The following is a 17,038-nucleotide window of genomic DNA, read 5'->3' as shown; positions in this document are numbered from 1 at the left end:
CCACTCAGCTGCCAATAGGCCAGAGGCATGTACTACGAAGCCAGTTTAACACACCCAGGATATGTTCTGGTTCAGGGGACGTAAATATCTAATAATGTACCAAATGTCTCTCTGAACCACCCAAGCATCATTACTATTCATAGTCTATGAACCATGGATATCTGTGCCAAACGTCATCGTACTCCACCCAACAGTTGTTTGGATATTTCATCCCATTGACCAAAACTCATTCAGACAATGTTTTTCCATTGCACAAGTAAATCTAACATATAAATATATTAAAAGCTGCTATAATCACATCAAACATGAAAGAAAATAATCATTAGAAATGCATTTAAACCAAATGTTAAAAAATGTCTCTAAAAACAGATTCAAATGTTGCACAAATACTATGTATTGCTCTTTGGCCTCATGGAGGGAACATCACAACACATGATGCAATACTGATTTGAGGAGAAACCAAGTAAACATCAACATCCAGTACACCAGACGTTAATAAATAAACAAGCCTTCCACTGAAAATCCAATCATAAAATGACTTTACTTCAAGCCGTATATATTTACAAATGTGTTTCGTATTTTTTGTATTAATAAAAGCTCTGCTTTTATGGTGCAATTTCCTTTTAATAGAGCGCAACATGATAAGTCAATATTAAACCCCTTGGAACTTTGTACCCTGCCATTTAATTCACACTGTATTTCTTTGACAAGAGCCTCATCTTTTTTTGTCTCTCGCTGCTAGGGAAGGAAAAAATCTAATCTTCAGTGACTGAAGTTATAGCTCCAGGTTTAATGCTATCTAATACTTAAAACAGTCAAAGCGGTACCTTTCCTGGGCCTGTTTTGTGCTGAGTTTCCAGAGGATTTACAGTATTAATCTAGGTCACATTTAAAAATCAATCCTCAGCTCAAAAGCAAGTTAGCAATGTCCTTATTTTCCCTCCACCACAGAACCTGGACCCCCTTTTAAGTGCGACAGCACAGTGTAAATACACGTATGCAAACCTGAGGCCATCAGTGTTGGCCTCAGTGCTGACCCTCAGCGATACACCGCTGTAATACCAGTTTTTTCTTTACAGTCCTCTGCAAACATTTGACCATCATGCAGACAGTTGCTGGCCAAAAAGAAGTCTTAAAAGTATACCTATTTGGGAGTGCCTTAAATGTATTACTTCTAATATCCAGCAGGGGGCGGCTTTCCTGTCTTGAACAATAAGTCTGGTTGTATAGACGTCTATGAAATAAATATCCTACTTCAAACTTGATCCCCCTTTCCTGACAAGTTTATTGTCTTAAAAGGAAGTTCTTTCAAGTATTCTTCCATAAAGCATGATGTTCATTTAGTAGATTATGGTCCTATTGAGCGTAAAACAGACATAATGCAAGGTTTAGGCTGGGCCTAATTTGTGAGTAACAGAATGCTATCACAGCGTTGTTATGCTAGCCATGTTATCCTTTTACATTTTGAAACCATTGACTGTGTGTGTTCACTTCATGAAAATTAAATGATACATTTTGAACGCCTAAAAATGTGTTTTTCACCTTTCAGGACACTGCTCCACTTTTTCCTGTAACTTCTGGTTACAAAAAAACAACAACAATCGAGAAAGAAAAAAACCAAGAAAGCTCAGTCAAAGTGCCAGACCATGGAGCTTCAAAACTGTAGTCCACTACATCAAACCAATGGGTGATGTCAAGGTTTATCGTGTCCACGTATCGTATACAGTCTATGTACTATGTTTATTTCAAATTGGTAATGTATTTAAATGTTGTAACATGTTTGAAGAATGATTTAAATGTTAATGTGAAAATGGTTCACATGCTTAGGAAGCAGCTTCTACGTACTTTGTTTAAAGTACAATTTAAAACAATGATAGTGTTGAACTGTGATCTACTAGATTGTTTTAATCCAGGGTCCTGAGATCCATTGATTTTGTCTACACCCACATATAATAAGGATTTGTGGTACTTTTACTCTTGTGATTATTTCTCCACATATAAAGGGCAGTAACATCTACAGCATAGGTCCAATCTGCCTGACATCAGCGAATAATAATAGTGATAGGTGAATGGACACACGCTTTGCCCAAATGGCTTCATAGAAAAGATGTTTTTATTTTACTGAACATTCATACTTTTAAAAAAATGTCATCAACCCATTCAACACTTTCAGTCTGGAGTTGGAGTACTGAGCAACAAAGTCATATCTGTGTTACGCCCCGCTTAGTTATTTATTCTGATCTGTCAACAGATCAACACTGAAAAACCATCTTCTGCTGTCACATCACACCCACACCTTTCTGTGTGAGGGGGATTCCACAATAATAATTAACACAAAATTAAGAAACAGTTGTCACCATTTAAAATTTGACAGAGGATGTTGTTTACAGTGTAAATTGTCCTAAGTCCAATGTCACAATTTAGTTCATGTTAAAAAATGTACTCTGCTAATATTTTGTTAGCTTTTAAAAGTGCAAATATTGAGGATATTATTGATGTTAAAAAGCAGCTTTGCATCCGGCTATAGTCTGTATATTTAAATGTTTTTAAATATGATCCATGGTCCTTGCAGCTTCATATTCTAAGAGCAGTCTTTTCTTCTTCAAGCAGGGTCTGTAATCAGGGTCGCAGTCTATGGAGTCGTCAGCACTACTGGAAGAATAACTGGAATAAAGAATGTTCGGATCAAAAACACCTTCCTCCTCCTCCTCCTCCCCCCTGTCTTCATCATTCCTGCCTCGTTCCCCCGGCTCTGCACATCTGCTGGAGGATTTCCACTTTGTCATTCTGGAACAGTCCTGAGCGCTCAGTCTGCTGAGAGGCACAAAGGGCTGCAGCAGCTTGGACTGCAGCAGCACGGCCTGACTCTGCAGGGATAGCCTCAGCTCGTGTCTCCGGACTCTGCTGCTCCCGGCCCTGACAACCGGGGCCTCAGAGGCAGAGGTAGAGGAGGTGACAGTGGAGCATGATGATTGAAAAGGACCGCTGTTTTGTGCAGGAGGATTGATGGAGTTCTGAGGGACAACTGGTTGAGATGATGAAGGAGATAAAGGGAATTGGTCAGCGGCGCAGATGGACGAGAGAGTCCCTGAAGCAGCGGTATAAGCATCTTCTCTAGAAGGCGGAGGAACGAGTTCTGGTAAAGTCGGACAAGTGTTTTGATTCAGAGCCTGTGAAGGTCTGCTGCTATTACAAGGCCATCTGTACTTTCTTGAAAGTTTTGAGAAAGATTGTTTGATGTGAGGTTGACAGCGAGTCGAAATGGATGCATGTTGAGATACAGCAGCTGTTTGCACCTTGTGAGTTGTGTTCTGGGGAGCAATGTCGGGTTGGACGAGCAAAGAGTCTTTCATTCGCTCCTCCAGGTGAAGGGTGGTTCCCTAAAGTGTGGCAGCGTGGAGAGGTTTGTACCTGGAGACAAAAATTTGAAGCTTGCTGTTTGTTTGCAGACATGATAGAGGGATTCAAAGGGTCTTGCTGGGGTTGAGAGAAATGGCAGAACCTTCTGACGGTAGAGATGTCCAACAGTCGGACGACCGGCGTCAAATGGCGGGGCAGCTGAGTGTCTCTGGGCGAAGATGACGGCAGCAGAACTGGATCCTGTGATGATCCAGAACTCTGCTCGGGGTTAGCTTGCTGACAAGTGGTCTCGGGGTGGGTGAAGGTCTTTGAAGGGGGTGGATGTTGGTCAAAGGGGGAGGGAATAAGACCAGAGGGGGTGAGGTCCTGTGATGTAGTGGTGGATGAGGACGACGGGAACATTAAAGGAGACAAAGAGACATTGTCTTGGAGCTCCTCTGAGCACTCATCAGGACACTGATGCAGGATGCTCTCCACCCAGCGGCGGTGTTTGGAGCAGAACTGGGGGGGGGAGGAGGCCTCCTGAACCCCTTCCCTGCTTCTCTGACTCATTTCCTTTTCTTTGTCACTGATGTCTTCATCCACCCTCATGACCAACTCAACATCCTCTTCTGTTGGTCGTCTGCCAACATCTGTATCATCTTCATTCTCCAGCGACACAGGCCCGTGTTCTTCAGACTCCTTTCCCTGGAACACCTCTGACTGATTCTGAATGGACGTTTTGGCCTCCATTAACTCGGGACGATCTTTTGAAGCACTGACATGCAGAACAGACCCTGAGAGTTTGGAGCTTTCCATTCCATTCTTTCCATGTGCTGAGGCCTGAGGAATTATGCCCCGACGACAGGAAGCAACATCTTAAGGAACAGAAAAGAAGTGCACAGTGAGAAACAAATATGTAATGATCATCAAAAGATGTTATCAGTTGCATTATTTAAAAGCTATCTTTCCTTGCTAGAGGTTCAAAGACAGAATTTTAAGATACAAGGACAAACAAACGACAAGTCAGAGTGGATAGATCCAGCTCAAATATGTGCACATACAAAAACTACGTCTGATTCATTGTTTCAAATAATTTCACTTGAGCTGCTATCTGCTACCATTTAATGTCAAGCATTTTACTGAATATTGATATTTTAAAGAGATTATTCAAACAATAATGTGCTCTGAGGTGTCCTGATATAACAAAATAGGGGATAAGATGCTTTGCTCATTACTTACATACATCAATACATGTCATGAAAGACCTCCAACGATTATTTAATGAAGTTAACCTTGTTCAGGAGCATGGCCACACCTCAACCCCATCTCTTATCACGGCTAAGTCTATTTATATCCGGCCAAACATCCGGTCATTACTCGTCTCTCTTCTCTCAACCCCCCCCTCCCTCTCGATTCTACTCATACAGTTCCCCTTTTACCTCATCCTCAGCCAAACTCCTTCATCCCTCCACCCATCGAGCCCGTTTAACGATACACCCCTATATCCACTCATCCCAAACATCCTGTCATCCAGACATCCCTCCCTTTCCTTATCCCTTCATCCCAACATCCTTCCCCTCCCTTCATCTCGTCATCCCTTCATCCAGACATCCCATCATCCGTTCATCCCTCAATCCTTACATTCCTACATCCCATCATCCATTCATCCCTCAATCCATTCATCCATACATCACTTCATCCCTACACCCCTCCCCTCCTTCATCCCTTCATCCCAACATCCCCCATCATCTGCCTGTCTCAATTCATATTTAACTTGTGTATATTTTGAACTTCTGATTCTAGTAATCTTCTGGGGGCCGTAATCAGCCCGAGCGGAACCATCGGACAGAACCCCCACTCTGAGTCTCCCTCTGCACAGACCATAGCACGTCCTCCCAGACCAGACCAACAGACAGCATTGGTCATAATCACGTCATCACCAAACAATTGAAACAGAGAATAATAAAGGTAGACCCTAATGCACAGCAAAGACAGATGCTCCTGCTCTCTATGATACATTGTGTTTGTGTTTCTGGAGTTCAGTACCACAGTGCAGTAGCTTCTTCAGAGTTGCTGCGATGTTCTCCGAGTCGGAGGTTATCACTTCCAGCAGCAGCTTCTCCTGCTCAGTCACAGGGCTTTCTTTCTTCAGGATCTAGCGCACACATCAGAGGGAGAATAAGCAATCACTGAGTGAAGTCCTCTCATGATATCAGATTTGTGACTACTAGAGGCAGCGCTGCGGAGCAAATCCAGAGAATCACTTCCATCAGTGCCGCCTCAACGTCTGATTCACAAAACAGACTGCACCACCGACACGAAAAAACTGTTGAGCAGCTGACTGCAATTTGGAATTCTTTGCAGAAAGAAAAGATAACAAATGTGTTTTGGTATAGAAACCTTATTTTAAACTTGTTTTTTTCTCATGTAATTTCAGAAAAAGGACATGTATGCTGCTTTTGTGCTTTATTTGTCGTTATATCACTGTCAAGTCAATGCTTCCCACAATAAAATAAATCTGCCCGGCTACAATCACTGCTGCCATGACTACTGGAAAGTCCTGACCAACTTATGAATGTGCATTCTTTCATTGTTCCTGCATCAGGTTATGAGCACATAACATCTAATTGTTAAAAAGGTTTTGGCAATTAGGCACATTTGAACAGAAATGGGCTGATAATACAGGGAATATGGGTATGTTACTTATATGCAAATTGGTATTCAAAGCGACCTCTTTGAATTTCTGCACACCATTCCACTTTTCTTATCAATGCTGCACATATTTTATCTTATATTAATATTAAGTGGTTTTGTCATATTATACTGTGCGTAGTTTTTTTTCTATATTTATGTTATAATTGTTTTGTTGTTTTTTATAATACATTTAATTTTTTCTTAAAATGTATCTTCTTTAACTGTCTGCACCAAATACACCAGGGACAATTCCACTAAACCTGATTCTGATTTAGTTTTTGCTGGAATGATTGAAATGCTTCATAGATACATACATCAAGGTTTCACTTTTGACCAAACTGAGTGTAAAATATGACATGATCACAACATTTTGTACGTCTGATCTTCCAATTCATGTTCAAGACAACTCTTTCAAAATGGGACCAAACAGTGACACATAGAAGCCTGCACTGCAATAGAACACACACCTTATCAATGTGTGTGTCTCCTGGTAGCACCGTCTCCAGCTGCTGGAGGTACTGCAGCAGTCGGTCCTCTACTTTCTGAGCGTAATGTTCTCCATACTGCTCCTCCATGTGATTCTGAAACAGGGAAACACTAAGTCAGGCGTTCTACAGGTGGCATGCAGTTCAATACTTTGGGTTTCATTTGAATTTAAACCTCTAGAAAGACCTAAAGGAATACATTGGGTTATGTTATCAAGGCTTGTTTCATTTAGTGCACAGAATAAATCAGTCATGTGTCCATTTGTTTGTTCACTGTTTGGCTGAGGGGACTTAAAACCTGAGTTCCCCAGCACCATCTAACCCTCTCTGAAGAACTTTCTAGCATGTTCACTCATAAAGTGTTCAGCTTTATTAGATGTGGTGGACCACAAGAAGAAACAATGCTGCACTTATTACTCCTCATTATATCACTCTTGGCTCTTCGGAGTACATATTCAGCTCCATATGTGCATAGCGTTTATATACAGTTGCAATAAAAAATATTCAACCCCCGTTCCACATTAGGTTTATTGGCAAAATATACATTTCTCATCTGTTTGCAATAAACAAATTACACAAGAACTGTTTAAGTAGTTCAATGAAACTAATATTAAAAGGGTTTTTATCCAAATTCAACACAAAATGCTACTTTCAATGACTACTGCAGTCTCAAAATGATTCAACCCTTCATGACAAGCATCTTCAGTACTTAGTAGAGCATCCTTTAGCTGTTCTGACTTTGAGGTATGCTTGGGATTATTGTCCTGTTGGAAGGTCCAATGTCGTCTAAGCTTCATCTTCCTCACTGACCATTCCATCGTGCCCTCCACAGGCTGCAGATTTCCAGAGCCAGCAAAGCCGCCCAGAGCATCTCTGAGCCCCCGCCATGCTTCAATGTAGGCAGGGTGTGCTTCATTCTTCTTCCTCCAGACATACCACTGAACCAAGTTTTGTTTCATCGCTCCACAGAACACAATTACAAAACTTCAGTAGCATATTTTTATGGTTTTGAGCATATTGGAGCATGGAGCACTTCAGTGTTTGGTATACACCTTACTGTGCTGACTGAAAGCTCAGTGCCTTCTGCCACCGGGTCTTGCTGCAGGTGTTTGGCAGTCACTCCAGGGTTTTTGATCACTTGCCTCCTCAGGAATGTGGTGGCAGCCAATGATAGCTTCCTCTTTCTTCCAGGTCCAGGTAGTGTAGCTACTTTCCTTTGACTTTTAACTTGCAAACTGTGCTTCCAACTGTATCTCTAGGGGCAATCAGTGCTATTTTTTGTATCCTTTTCCTTGTTTGTCCATGCAATGATCTCTTATCTGAACTTTTTGGACAATTCTTTTGAGTCTTTTGACCATATTTCTGACATGCAATCAACCGTCACTCTCAACAAACCCCGAGCCAGTCCAGGTATTTAAGTGTTCTATCTCAAGCACACCTGAACTAATGAAGCCCTTGATTGGTTGCACCAGGTGTGCTTGAGATAGGGGGTTTAATAATTTTGAGACTGCAGTAGTCACTAAAATTAGCATTTTGTGTTGAATTTGGATAAAAACCCTTGTAATATTATTTTCATTGAACTACTTAAACAGTTCTTGTGTACTTTCTTTATTGCAAACAGCTGAGAAATGTATATTTTGACAATAAACCTAATGTGCAAAGGGGGTTGAATCTTTTCGATTGCAACACCATAAATGTGGACCTGCATCGCCCTCTGCTGGAAGATAGTCACGGACTGGGAGAGAAACCCGCTGTGTTTTATTCACACTGACTAAATGCATGATAACTTGAGACAACAGTGACTCAGCATTCTCCCATCCTCCATACTACTGTTTCCATCAGTGCTTATTCATTTGTTTCTACTTTAAACTGCAAAGAGAGAGAGCAAGCAAAAATGTAATCGCACACAAGTATAATTTACAACATTCTTCTTCTTCTTCTTCTTCTTCTCAGTCACTGGGTAAGCACTTTATGTGTTTGAACATTTTAAACAAAACTATTATTTCCTTTAATGAAACAATCACTGAAGTTGATATATTGGAACAGATTCAGTCCCACTTTTTTTTGTGCTATAAATACTAAGATGATTTAGAATGTCCATATAATGAAAAACTTTGAATCATTTCTTGATTTTAAATTAGCTTACTCTGATTTAAAAACATAGATGGACCCTATGGCGCTTTGACCAGCATTAAACAATATATGTGTTCTGTACTTTGTGGATGTTGTTGTTGATTTAGCCATGAGGATTAAAAATGAGATTTTTTAAATAATTTTTTGTAGTACTCTTTGAAAAAGTTAAATCTGGCCGGTATTACTTTGTGGTGTTTTGTAAGTAAAGACAAAGCTTTATGCAGGCAACATGACAAAATGATCCAACCAAATCATTCATTTATTTACATATTTGATATCTATGTCATATTCAGCAGTGCTATTAACAGGTTTACTTTAAGGTCAATTTATGTCAATGATTCCCCTCTCTGCTGTGTGTGTGTGTGTGTGTGTGTGTGTGTGTGTGTGTGTGTGTGTGTGTGTGTGTGTGTGTGTGTGTGTGTGTGTGTGTGTGTGTGTGTAGATCTGGTTAAGCCCATCAGTCCAGTATTTAGTCTAAAACCATTTGTTTTTTTGACACCTGTCAAATTAAAAAGTAGCCTACAGCAAGTCAAACTTCAATGTTGCAATGTGTGTTCCTTTCTTGCACAGGCTGTCCCTGCTAGCTGTTAGCTGCTGTGTGGAGGTAAACATACCTTGATATAATCTTCACTTTTGTCCTTGTCCATAGCAAGAGTCTGAGCAAGAGCCTTGAAGTCCACATGGTTCTTCCTCATGAGGAACATCTCATGTTGGTTCTGTGCAAGATACAGGACACATGATAATAGAAATGTTATTTAGGCACAGAGCAGCCAGACTTAACCGGACCATGCTGTAAATTACATGCTTTTATGATTATCCTAATAAATGAAATTAAGCGCTTTATTAATGAGACATGATAAATAATAGCTAATTAATAACAATATCCAAACAGTCATTGCTAACTTTTGCCCTCCAATATTTAGGTTAAATAACACTCTTTCAATCCTAACTGATCATTATCACCTCATAAATCCAAAATGGCAGCGGGCTGTTTTGTGCAGCTTTAGATGAGTGTTGCCTCTGAATGAATACCACACAAGACTTAAGTCTACTAAGTAAAAGTAAAAAGTGTTAAAAATATTGCAGAACAGATTACACTTACACACTGATCCTGGTACTGGGGGAGTTTACTTGGAAAGAAGTTGCAGATTTTACACACAGTTTCAACCATTCCTCGCCTCTCTCTGAGCATCCACATGATGAGCTGGAAGGAGAGGCATTAAGAGAGATTGAGATTAACATCAAACGCTCTTTTTAAATATATAAATTAGCCAGAAAATCCTTGAATCAACCGCTGCTGGTAACATGGATTTCACATGCTTGTTGAATGATGCGACTCATCTCCTTACCATGGTCTTGAGGCCGAACAGGACCTTCATGTGTTTGATGGGAGCCACCAGGCTGGGTAGGAGTCTGTAAGTGTCTTCCAGAAAGTTCAGTACCCTCTCAAAGTGCTGCATGTCTCTGCTCTTCACGATGGAATAAACCTGAGCAGAGGAAACACGCAGCCTCCACGGGTCCTCAACGCTCAGAGGCTGAGAGCCCAGCTCCGGCCAACAGGAGGGGCCCATAACTGTGGAGAACAGGAAGCACATCCTGATGTTACTGCTACTGTAAAGAGTCAGGGTCATGGTTTGTTGGGACCGGGCTGAAAGGCCTTTTACAGATTGTTTTATTATAATACAGTATATATTTATATAATTATTATGATTAATGCATTTTCCATATTAATGCACCAGTCATAATAGTTCAATAGATTTTTAATTGCTATTAACTGCTGTTAATTTATGGCAGTTAATCTTAAAGAGAACATGTCATTGGGATGTACGGTATTGTTTGTGCAGGGAAGTAATGAGTAAAAAGTGAAGATTTATACTTTAACTTCATTAATTAACTGAAATGTAATGAAGTAGCGGTATAGTAGCAAGTCTTAGTGCCTGTAAATTTAAGTTCTGCCCTTGAGTAAATGTACTTTTACACCACTAAAGATAGAGACATACTGTACCATACGTGTTGCATACGAACGTTTGACATCATTTTAGTGATGCAAAATGATAATAAACAAGCCTTAGGCCTATACAATCAAAGCGTTGTGGTAGCTGGGATAATGATAATTGGCACACTAACCTTGCTGTATGTCCATCGTCCTGTGAGCCCAGACAAACTCTATGATCCACAGCGGTACTTTGGGGCAGGTCAGCAGACATGGATCTCTTCCTTCCATCGGAGGCTCAGTGACAGAGCAGCTGTCTCTGCAGGGTCTATACCGGGACAACGCGCCGGCTCTCGGCCCGCTGCATCTATTCAACTCCCTCATGAATGGGCTGCTCCCGCCCTGCCCCCGAGCTGGACATGTACCGACAAGTTTATGTTGTGAATGTCCCAGGGCTGTGTCTGTTTGCAGATTGTTCCGTTTTTGAAAACGTTTCAAATTACTTCCTTGTCAAACTCACTGGCAGTCAAAATAAAGGTTCATACATAAACAGTTCTATACGATAAGGTTGTGAATACACATGCAGACTTTTAGTTTGAAGTTTGCTGTTCTGTTGTTGACCCGGAAGTAGTTAAACTGCGCTGTGCGCATCTCTTTCCCTGCTTTCACCTTCAGCTCTGAATATGTTCTGCTTTTTAGTCACTATGGAAGATTAACACTTTGTAAGGTAACGAAAATCTCCAAGTATTCTTATGTGCATATGTGCTTGGCTTGTATTATTAGTAGCGTGTTGTAAATACAGTAACGACACTAACATACTAACATTTTAGCTTTGTGGTTGGTGGTAGCTGTCATATGGGCGCGCGTGTTTCATTGCACCTGCGTACACCTTCGGCGGTGTTTGACGTTCTGCAAAGCTGAAGCTTTATCTTTTGAATTGGAAACACGTTAATCCACACTAACCACATACAGTTCTAAACCTTAGTGCTAATTGTGTTTGTAGTAGACAGTGTGGAACTGCATTGTGTTTGTGTTTTATCTAAAAAGGCCTATACCATGTGTCAAATGTGAAAGATGTTATATCTATATTCTAGTTTTACACACGTTTGAGTGAATTGCATCAATAATGAAAGTACAAAACCTTTAGTAGGTCATTCAAACCTCCATGAAACTACACCCTGGTTGAGGTTCATCATACTGACACACTTATACTCTGGAATTTAAAGATTAATGCTACAGGTTACAATTATATTTAGGACAATAGTGTTACTGTAACTTTATGTCAACAGTTTGGAAATGTGAGGCTCTTATAACAGCAGATCAGAGCTTTTAGTTTTGGAATAAAGGGTTCTACATTCACAAACGGCTGTTTTATTTGTCTGTTTCTATGCTTTTGGATATTTGGTGCATTAAAGTTCGGTCCTGAACATAAATTCCTCTCGTCATAAAACTCATACATCTCGTCTCACGTGATCTTTTCCTGTGTTCTTTTGTTCCTGCAGCACAACGGCATCACCCCCCCCCCCTTCATGTGAACATCGCCCCAGCTACAGCCTCTCCATGAACACAACATCATGTCTGTTTCTGCTCCAACTGTCCAGAGGGGGTTGAGGCTCTGTGCATCCAAAGCCCCCCCCTGCAGTCCAGGGGCCCCGAGTTTAACAGTGACTTCCTCTTGTGGTCCAAATATTTCCCCCCACTCTCATGTCTCCTGCAGCCCTTACTCCAGTAGCATCAAGGTGCGCCCCTATCTCCAGTACATGAAGCGCAAGATAATAGCCCCCCCCTGCCCTCCGTACAGTCACGTGTGCCAGGTGGGGGACCCGGTGCTGCGTTCACATGCAGCTGCTGTTGACCCTGCGGCTGTGACAGGCGCTGAGGTCCAGCAGGTCATCAAGACTCTGGTGAAAGTGATGCGGAGTTTGGAGTGTGTGGGGCTGAGTGCGCCTCAGATTGGGGTCCCCCTCCGCATCCTGGCCCTGGAGTATCCTGAGCAGATGTTGAAGGAAAGTTCGTCTGCATCCAGGGAGGCCCGGGGTCTCTCCGTCCAGCCGTTGAGGGTCTTTGTCAACCCCATGCTGAGGGTCCTGGACGGACGCACAGCGCTCTTCCAGGAGGCCTGTGAGAGCCTCTCAGGCTTCTCTGCCACAGTGCCCCGCTACCTGTCTGTGGAAGTGTCCGGTACGCATGTTTCACTGATCCTGGGTTTCTGTGGCACTGAAGATAGATAGATAGATACTGTAGTGCAGGGAGGTCCAAACTTTTTCACTGAGGGTCACAAACTGAAAAATATATGAAGGGCTGGGCCCCTCAGTAGGGGTGAGATATATTGCCTCATATGTTAAGTTCTACTTTAGAAAAATTTAAAAAACCAGAACAGCTCTCCACAGGGTTATGGGAATAAGTTATTTGACTTTTTTTTTATCAACTTAGAACATTTTTTCAACTTTAATTGACTGAATTTATTTATAAAGAGGTCACATGAATACTACTGTGTAATAAATGTGTACATTTATATTTAAGAAGTACAATATAGGACAAACACAAGTCTAAAGTGTGGGCCGTATTCCATTATACTTTTAGAATTTGCTGAGGGCCAATTCAAGTGGACCATGGGCCACAGTTGGCCCCTGGGCCGTAGTTTGGACACCCCTGCTGTAGATAGTATGACTGCATGATTTTGAAAAACATGCTTATTGTGATTATTTTGACTGACACTGCAATTGCGATAAGATTCATGATATTGGAGGCATTCATCATTTTTTAAATCGCTATTCTTATAGAAAAATATATTACACGATTATAGTTTGGTTTTTAAGAGGATCTTTGCCAAGCAAATGTGTTTTGTTACGTCTTTACAAAACAATTCACAGGGATGGAAATCTGAGCAGCTCTATGGAACATCATTCATATTGGTATTTAGCTTTAAGAAAAAATGTGCTTCCTGAGGTTTAAATACAGCGATTTCAATTCAATTTCCATTAATTCTGCAGCCCTAATAAATACATAGAGACTTTATTCATCCCAAATTGGGAAATGATTTTGTTACAGCAGCAGCAGCAGCAGCAGCAGTGTGTTCAGGCTTAACACATGTAACATTTAAAAGGTGGAAAAAAGTATAAACATAAAATACGAACAATAAACAATAAATATATTTACAGTACAAAAGACATGTACCACAAGAAATACACTAATACATGTTGTTGATAAGTTGGAATGTTCTATAAAAGACCGATATACTACAGCAACAGAAATATAGACAGATGTTACCGTAGCAGAAACATATATACAGTGGTATGCAAAAGTTTGGGCACCCCTTAGGAAAACCACTGCATCAGTTTGTCACTTGCTGAGCTTTTGAAGCAGCAACTTCATTTTAACATATGTTATACCTTATGGTAACAGAAACATCTCAGTAGTGAAATAACTTTTATTGGTCAAACAGAAACATGTTTATGTGCATTCAAACAAAAATAGGCATGTGCATAAATTTGGGCACCCCTAAGAAATAATTCCATTAATATTTAGTATTGCCTCCTTTTGCTGCAATAACGGCCTGTAGACGCCTCCTGTAGCCACAGACAAGTCCCTTAAGCCTGGCAGGTGGTATTTTGGCCCATTCTTCCACACAAAACGTCTCCAGTTCAGTCAGGTTTCTTGGCCTCCGTGCATGGACAGCCTTCTTCAAATAAATCCATACATTTTCAATGATGTTAAGGTCTGGGGACTGGGATGGCCATTCCAGAACATTGTACCTGTGCTTCTGCATGAATTCCTTGGTGGATTTTGATCGGTGCTTAGGATCATTGTCCTGCTGAAAAATCCAACCCCGGCGTAGCTTCAACTTTGTGACTGACTCTAGAACATTCTTGTCAAGAATCTCCTGGTACTGTAAGGAATTCATGTGGCCCTCAACTTTAACAAGTTTTCCAGTACCTGTGCTAGCCACACAGCCCCATAACATGATAGATCCTCCACCAAATTTTACAGTGGGCAACAAGTTCTTTTCATTGAATGCAGTGTGTTTTTTTCGCCATGCATACCTGTTCATGTTATGACCAAATAACTCAATCTTGGTCTCATCTGACCACAGTATTTTGTTCCAAAATGCTTCTGGCTTGTCCAGATGTGCTTTTGCATACCTCATGCGACTCTTCTTGTGATTAACACTCAGGAAAGGCTTTTTGCACATCACCCTTCCAATGAGCTCTTCCTGGTGCAAAGTACGCTGGATTGTGGAACGGTGAACAACTACACCATCAGCAGCCAGATGTTGTTGTAGTTCTCTGGAGGTGGTCTGTGGCTTCTCTGTGACCATTTTCACCATCCTTCGCCTGTGCCTTTCCCCTATTTTTGTCGGCCTACCACATCTTTCCTTCACACGGACTGTTCCTGTGGCCTTCCATTTCACAACTACGTTTCTGACTGTGGAGACAGACAGTTTAAACCTGTCAGATAATTTTTTGTACCCTTCTCCTAATTTATAATGTTGGATTATCTTAGCTTTCAGGTCAGTGGAGAGTTGTTTTGAGGTCCCCATCTTGCCACTCCCTAAGAAAGAACCTAGGCCAGGCACAGCCAGCTATTACCTATGTTAAATAGCCTTTTTCATGATTGGTTCCACCTGTCTTTGTAATTGAAGGTCTAATGAGCTAATCAAAGCAATTTTGTGCAGCAACCTGTCAGCTATAAATCCGTACAGGTGTTGAAATGAATGCTATTTATAAGGGTGCCCAAACTTTTGCACATCCCATTTTTTGCATTTTATTTTATTATAATAAAACTATGTAATGCTACCCTAAGAATTTTGGTCTGGAAAACACTAAAACGTCTACATCTTTGTAGGAAAACAAATGTTGTTGCTGTGATCTTCTATTATAAAGGAAAAGCAAATTGTCATGAAATCTCAGAGGGGTGCCCAAACTTTTGCATACCACTGTACATGTGATAGTATATAAATTACAGATGTTTGTCCCTAGTTACTCAGATGTATTAAAATGAAGTGATACCACAGTATAGAAAGACTCTGTTATAAGAAAAAGCCTTGAATTCAAAATCTGACAAAAAAATATTAGCATCAAAATATACTTTAAAGTCCAAAAAATGGACCATTTCAGTATCATATATTATGATTGTTATTTTATTGTTGCTATTGCTTTAATGTTGTAGCTAGTAAAGATGGTTTTCATTTGAATAATGTAATTTTAAACTGTAGGGTAGCGTAACCTATAAAATAAATAATCATTTATTGTTGAAAATATTTAGCTATTAATATCTAAATCTGCAAAGTAACCAGCGACTCATTGTGAAATGAATGTAGTAGAGATATACAGTAACATAAAGTGAAAAATAAAATGTCACGTACATTTTACTTGAGTACTGTACTTTAGTAAATGAATATTACACTGCTCGTGCTGAGTCTCATTTCTTACACTAAGACTGTTCAGGGCATGAAACAATGTAAATATTTGCTGTCATGATGTTTCTAAAAAAAACTAAAAGAATGAAAATTATTTCATACTCATGAATTAGTATATAAACAGTTCTTGCTAATGCTTTCTTTCTCTTCTCCCCCTGCAGGTCTGGATGAGAGGGGGGAGGCGGTGAGGTGGCAGGCCAGCGGCTGGCCGGCTCGGATCCTTCAGCACGAGATGGACCACCTGGAGGGGGTCCTCTACATCGACCGCATGGACAGCAAGACCTTCATCAACGTCCACTGGCAAGAACACAACGAGTGACGATCCTCAGGACACAAACACCTCCTCTGAGGAGCTGAAGACAGGCGATGATCCGACTCCACCCCCTACACTGTTGCTGCGTCTGCGCCATCTTTCATGTGAACTGTCTCCTGACAGGCAGAAAGGGATACCAGTTGGTTTGTGATCGAGGATTGAAGTTGGGTCAACATCACTGTAAATGACTCTAACCTCTGTTTGAGATGCTAGAAGCTGCAGGACAAAAAGAGCAACGGTCCTGCAGATTCATTGTCTCTGGACCTCCGGTGTAACTTATGAATAAAGAGATTGTGATGTGTTCGTGATTAAAATGAAATGAATGAATCATAAATGTCTGCCAGCATCTCAATGAATAAATACAGCTGTGATACTAAGGAATCAGGGATAGAATAGAGCGGTTACTGCCTTTTGTCTAACTCCAGTCGTTCTACTGGTTTTACATGAGAATAGAAACTGGTTGAATCCACTTCCACTATCGAGTCGGACAGGGACTGGGACATGTCCCGGACATGACCAGGAACAACAGGAGGTGAAGGATGTCTTTATTTTTTTGGTTTTTGAAAGATCACTCCTGATGCTTAGAACATTTTAAGTAAGTGTGTGTGTGTGTGTACACATTCGAGTTGGTAGAAAGAGTGTGAAACCTCAAAATGACGCATTGTTGTGAAATGGTTCTGTAGTGGTGTATCTTACTTCCAATGCTTTTCTAAAAGCCA

At 40.9% G+C, this 17,038-nt stretch overlaps 2 protein-coding genes across 2 annotated transcripts; one reads left to right on the top strand and one right to left on the bottom strand.

Annotated features, from left to right (window-relative positions):
* Nucleotides 1-1,564: 1,564 nt before the first annotated feature.
* LOC134874535 (uncharacterized) lies at nt 1,565-11,072 on the bottom strand. The gene is made up of 7 exons (XM_063898574.1): nt 10,782-11,072; nt 10,004-10,227; nt 9,757-9,858; nt 9,269-9,370; nt 6,504-6,617; nt 5,389-5,497; nt 1,565-4,217 (listed from the first exon to the last, which is right to left on the bottom strand). The coding sequence occupies exons 1-7, from the start codon at nt 10,969-10,971 to the stop codon at nt 3,190-3,192; spliced, it is 1,869 nt and encodes a 622-aa protein (XP_063754644.1). The 5' UTR covers nt 10,972-11,072; the 3' UTR covers nt 1,565-3,189.
* Nucleotides 11,073-11,174: 102 nt separating this feature from the next.
* On the top strand, nt 11,175-16,653 carry pdf (peptide deformylase, mitochondrial). Its single transcript, XM_063899998.1, has 3 exons — nt 11,175-11,314; nt 12,090-12,768; nt 16,168-16,653. The coding sequence occupies exons 2-3, from the start codon at nt 12,162-12,164 to the stop codon at nt 16,323-16,325; spliced, it is 765 nt and encodes a 254-aa protein (XP_063756068.1). The 5' UTR covers nt 11,175-11,314; nt 12,090-12,161; the 3' UTR covers nt 16,326-16,653.
* Nucleotides 16,654-17,038: the final 385 nt, after the last annotated feature.

Source organism: Eleginops maclovinus, chromosome 2, assembly GCF_036324505.1.
Source record: "Eleginops maclovinus isolate JMC-PN-2008 ecotype Puerto Natales chromosome 2, JC_Emac_rtc_rv5, whole genome shotgun sequence".
In the NCBI taxonomy this organism is placed as follows: Eukaryota; Metazoa; Chordata; class Actinopteri; order Perciformes; family Eleginopidae; genus Eleginops; species Eleginops maclovinus.
This window is presented reverse-complemented; position numbering and strand designations above follow the sequence as displayed.

Excerpts from the sequence above, each read along its gene's own strand:
- LOC134874535 (XM_063898574.1), bottom strand. The coding sequence starts at position 10,971 with ATGAGGGAGTTGAATAGATGCAGCGGGCCGAGAGCCGGCGCGTTGTCC. Across the intron at positions 9,371-9,756 it reads CCCAGTACCAGGATCAGTGT|AACCAACATGAGATGTTCCT; the intron begins GTAAGTGTAATC and ends TATCTTGCACAG. Across the intron at positions 6,618-9,268 it reads AAAGTGAAGATTATATCAAG|AATCACATGGAGGAGCAGTA; the intron begins GTATGTTTACCT and ends TCCCTGTTTCAG.
- pdf (XM_063899998.1), top strand. The coding sequence starts at position 12,162 with ATGTCTGTTTCTGCTCCAACTGTCCAGAGGGGGTTGAGGCTCTGTGCA. Across the intron at positions 12,769-16,167 it reads CCTGTCTGTGGAAGTGTCCG|GTCTGGATGAGAGGGGGGAG; the intron begins GTACGCATGTTT and ends CTCCCCCTGCAG.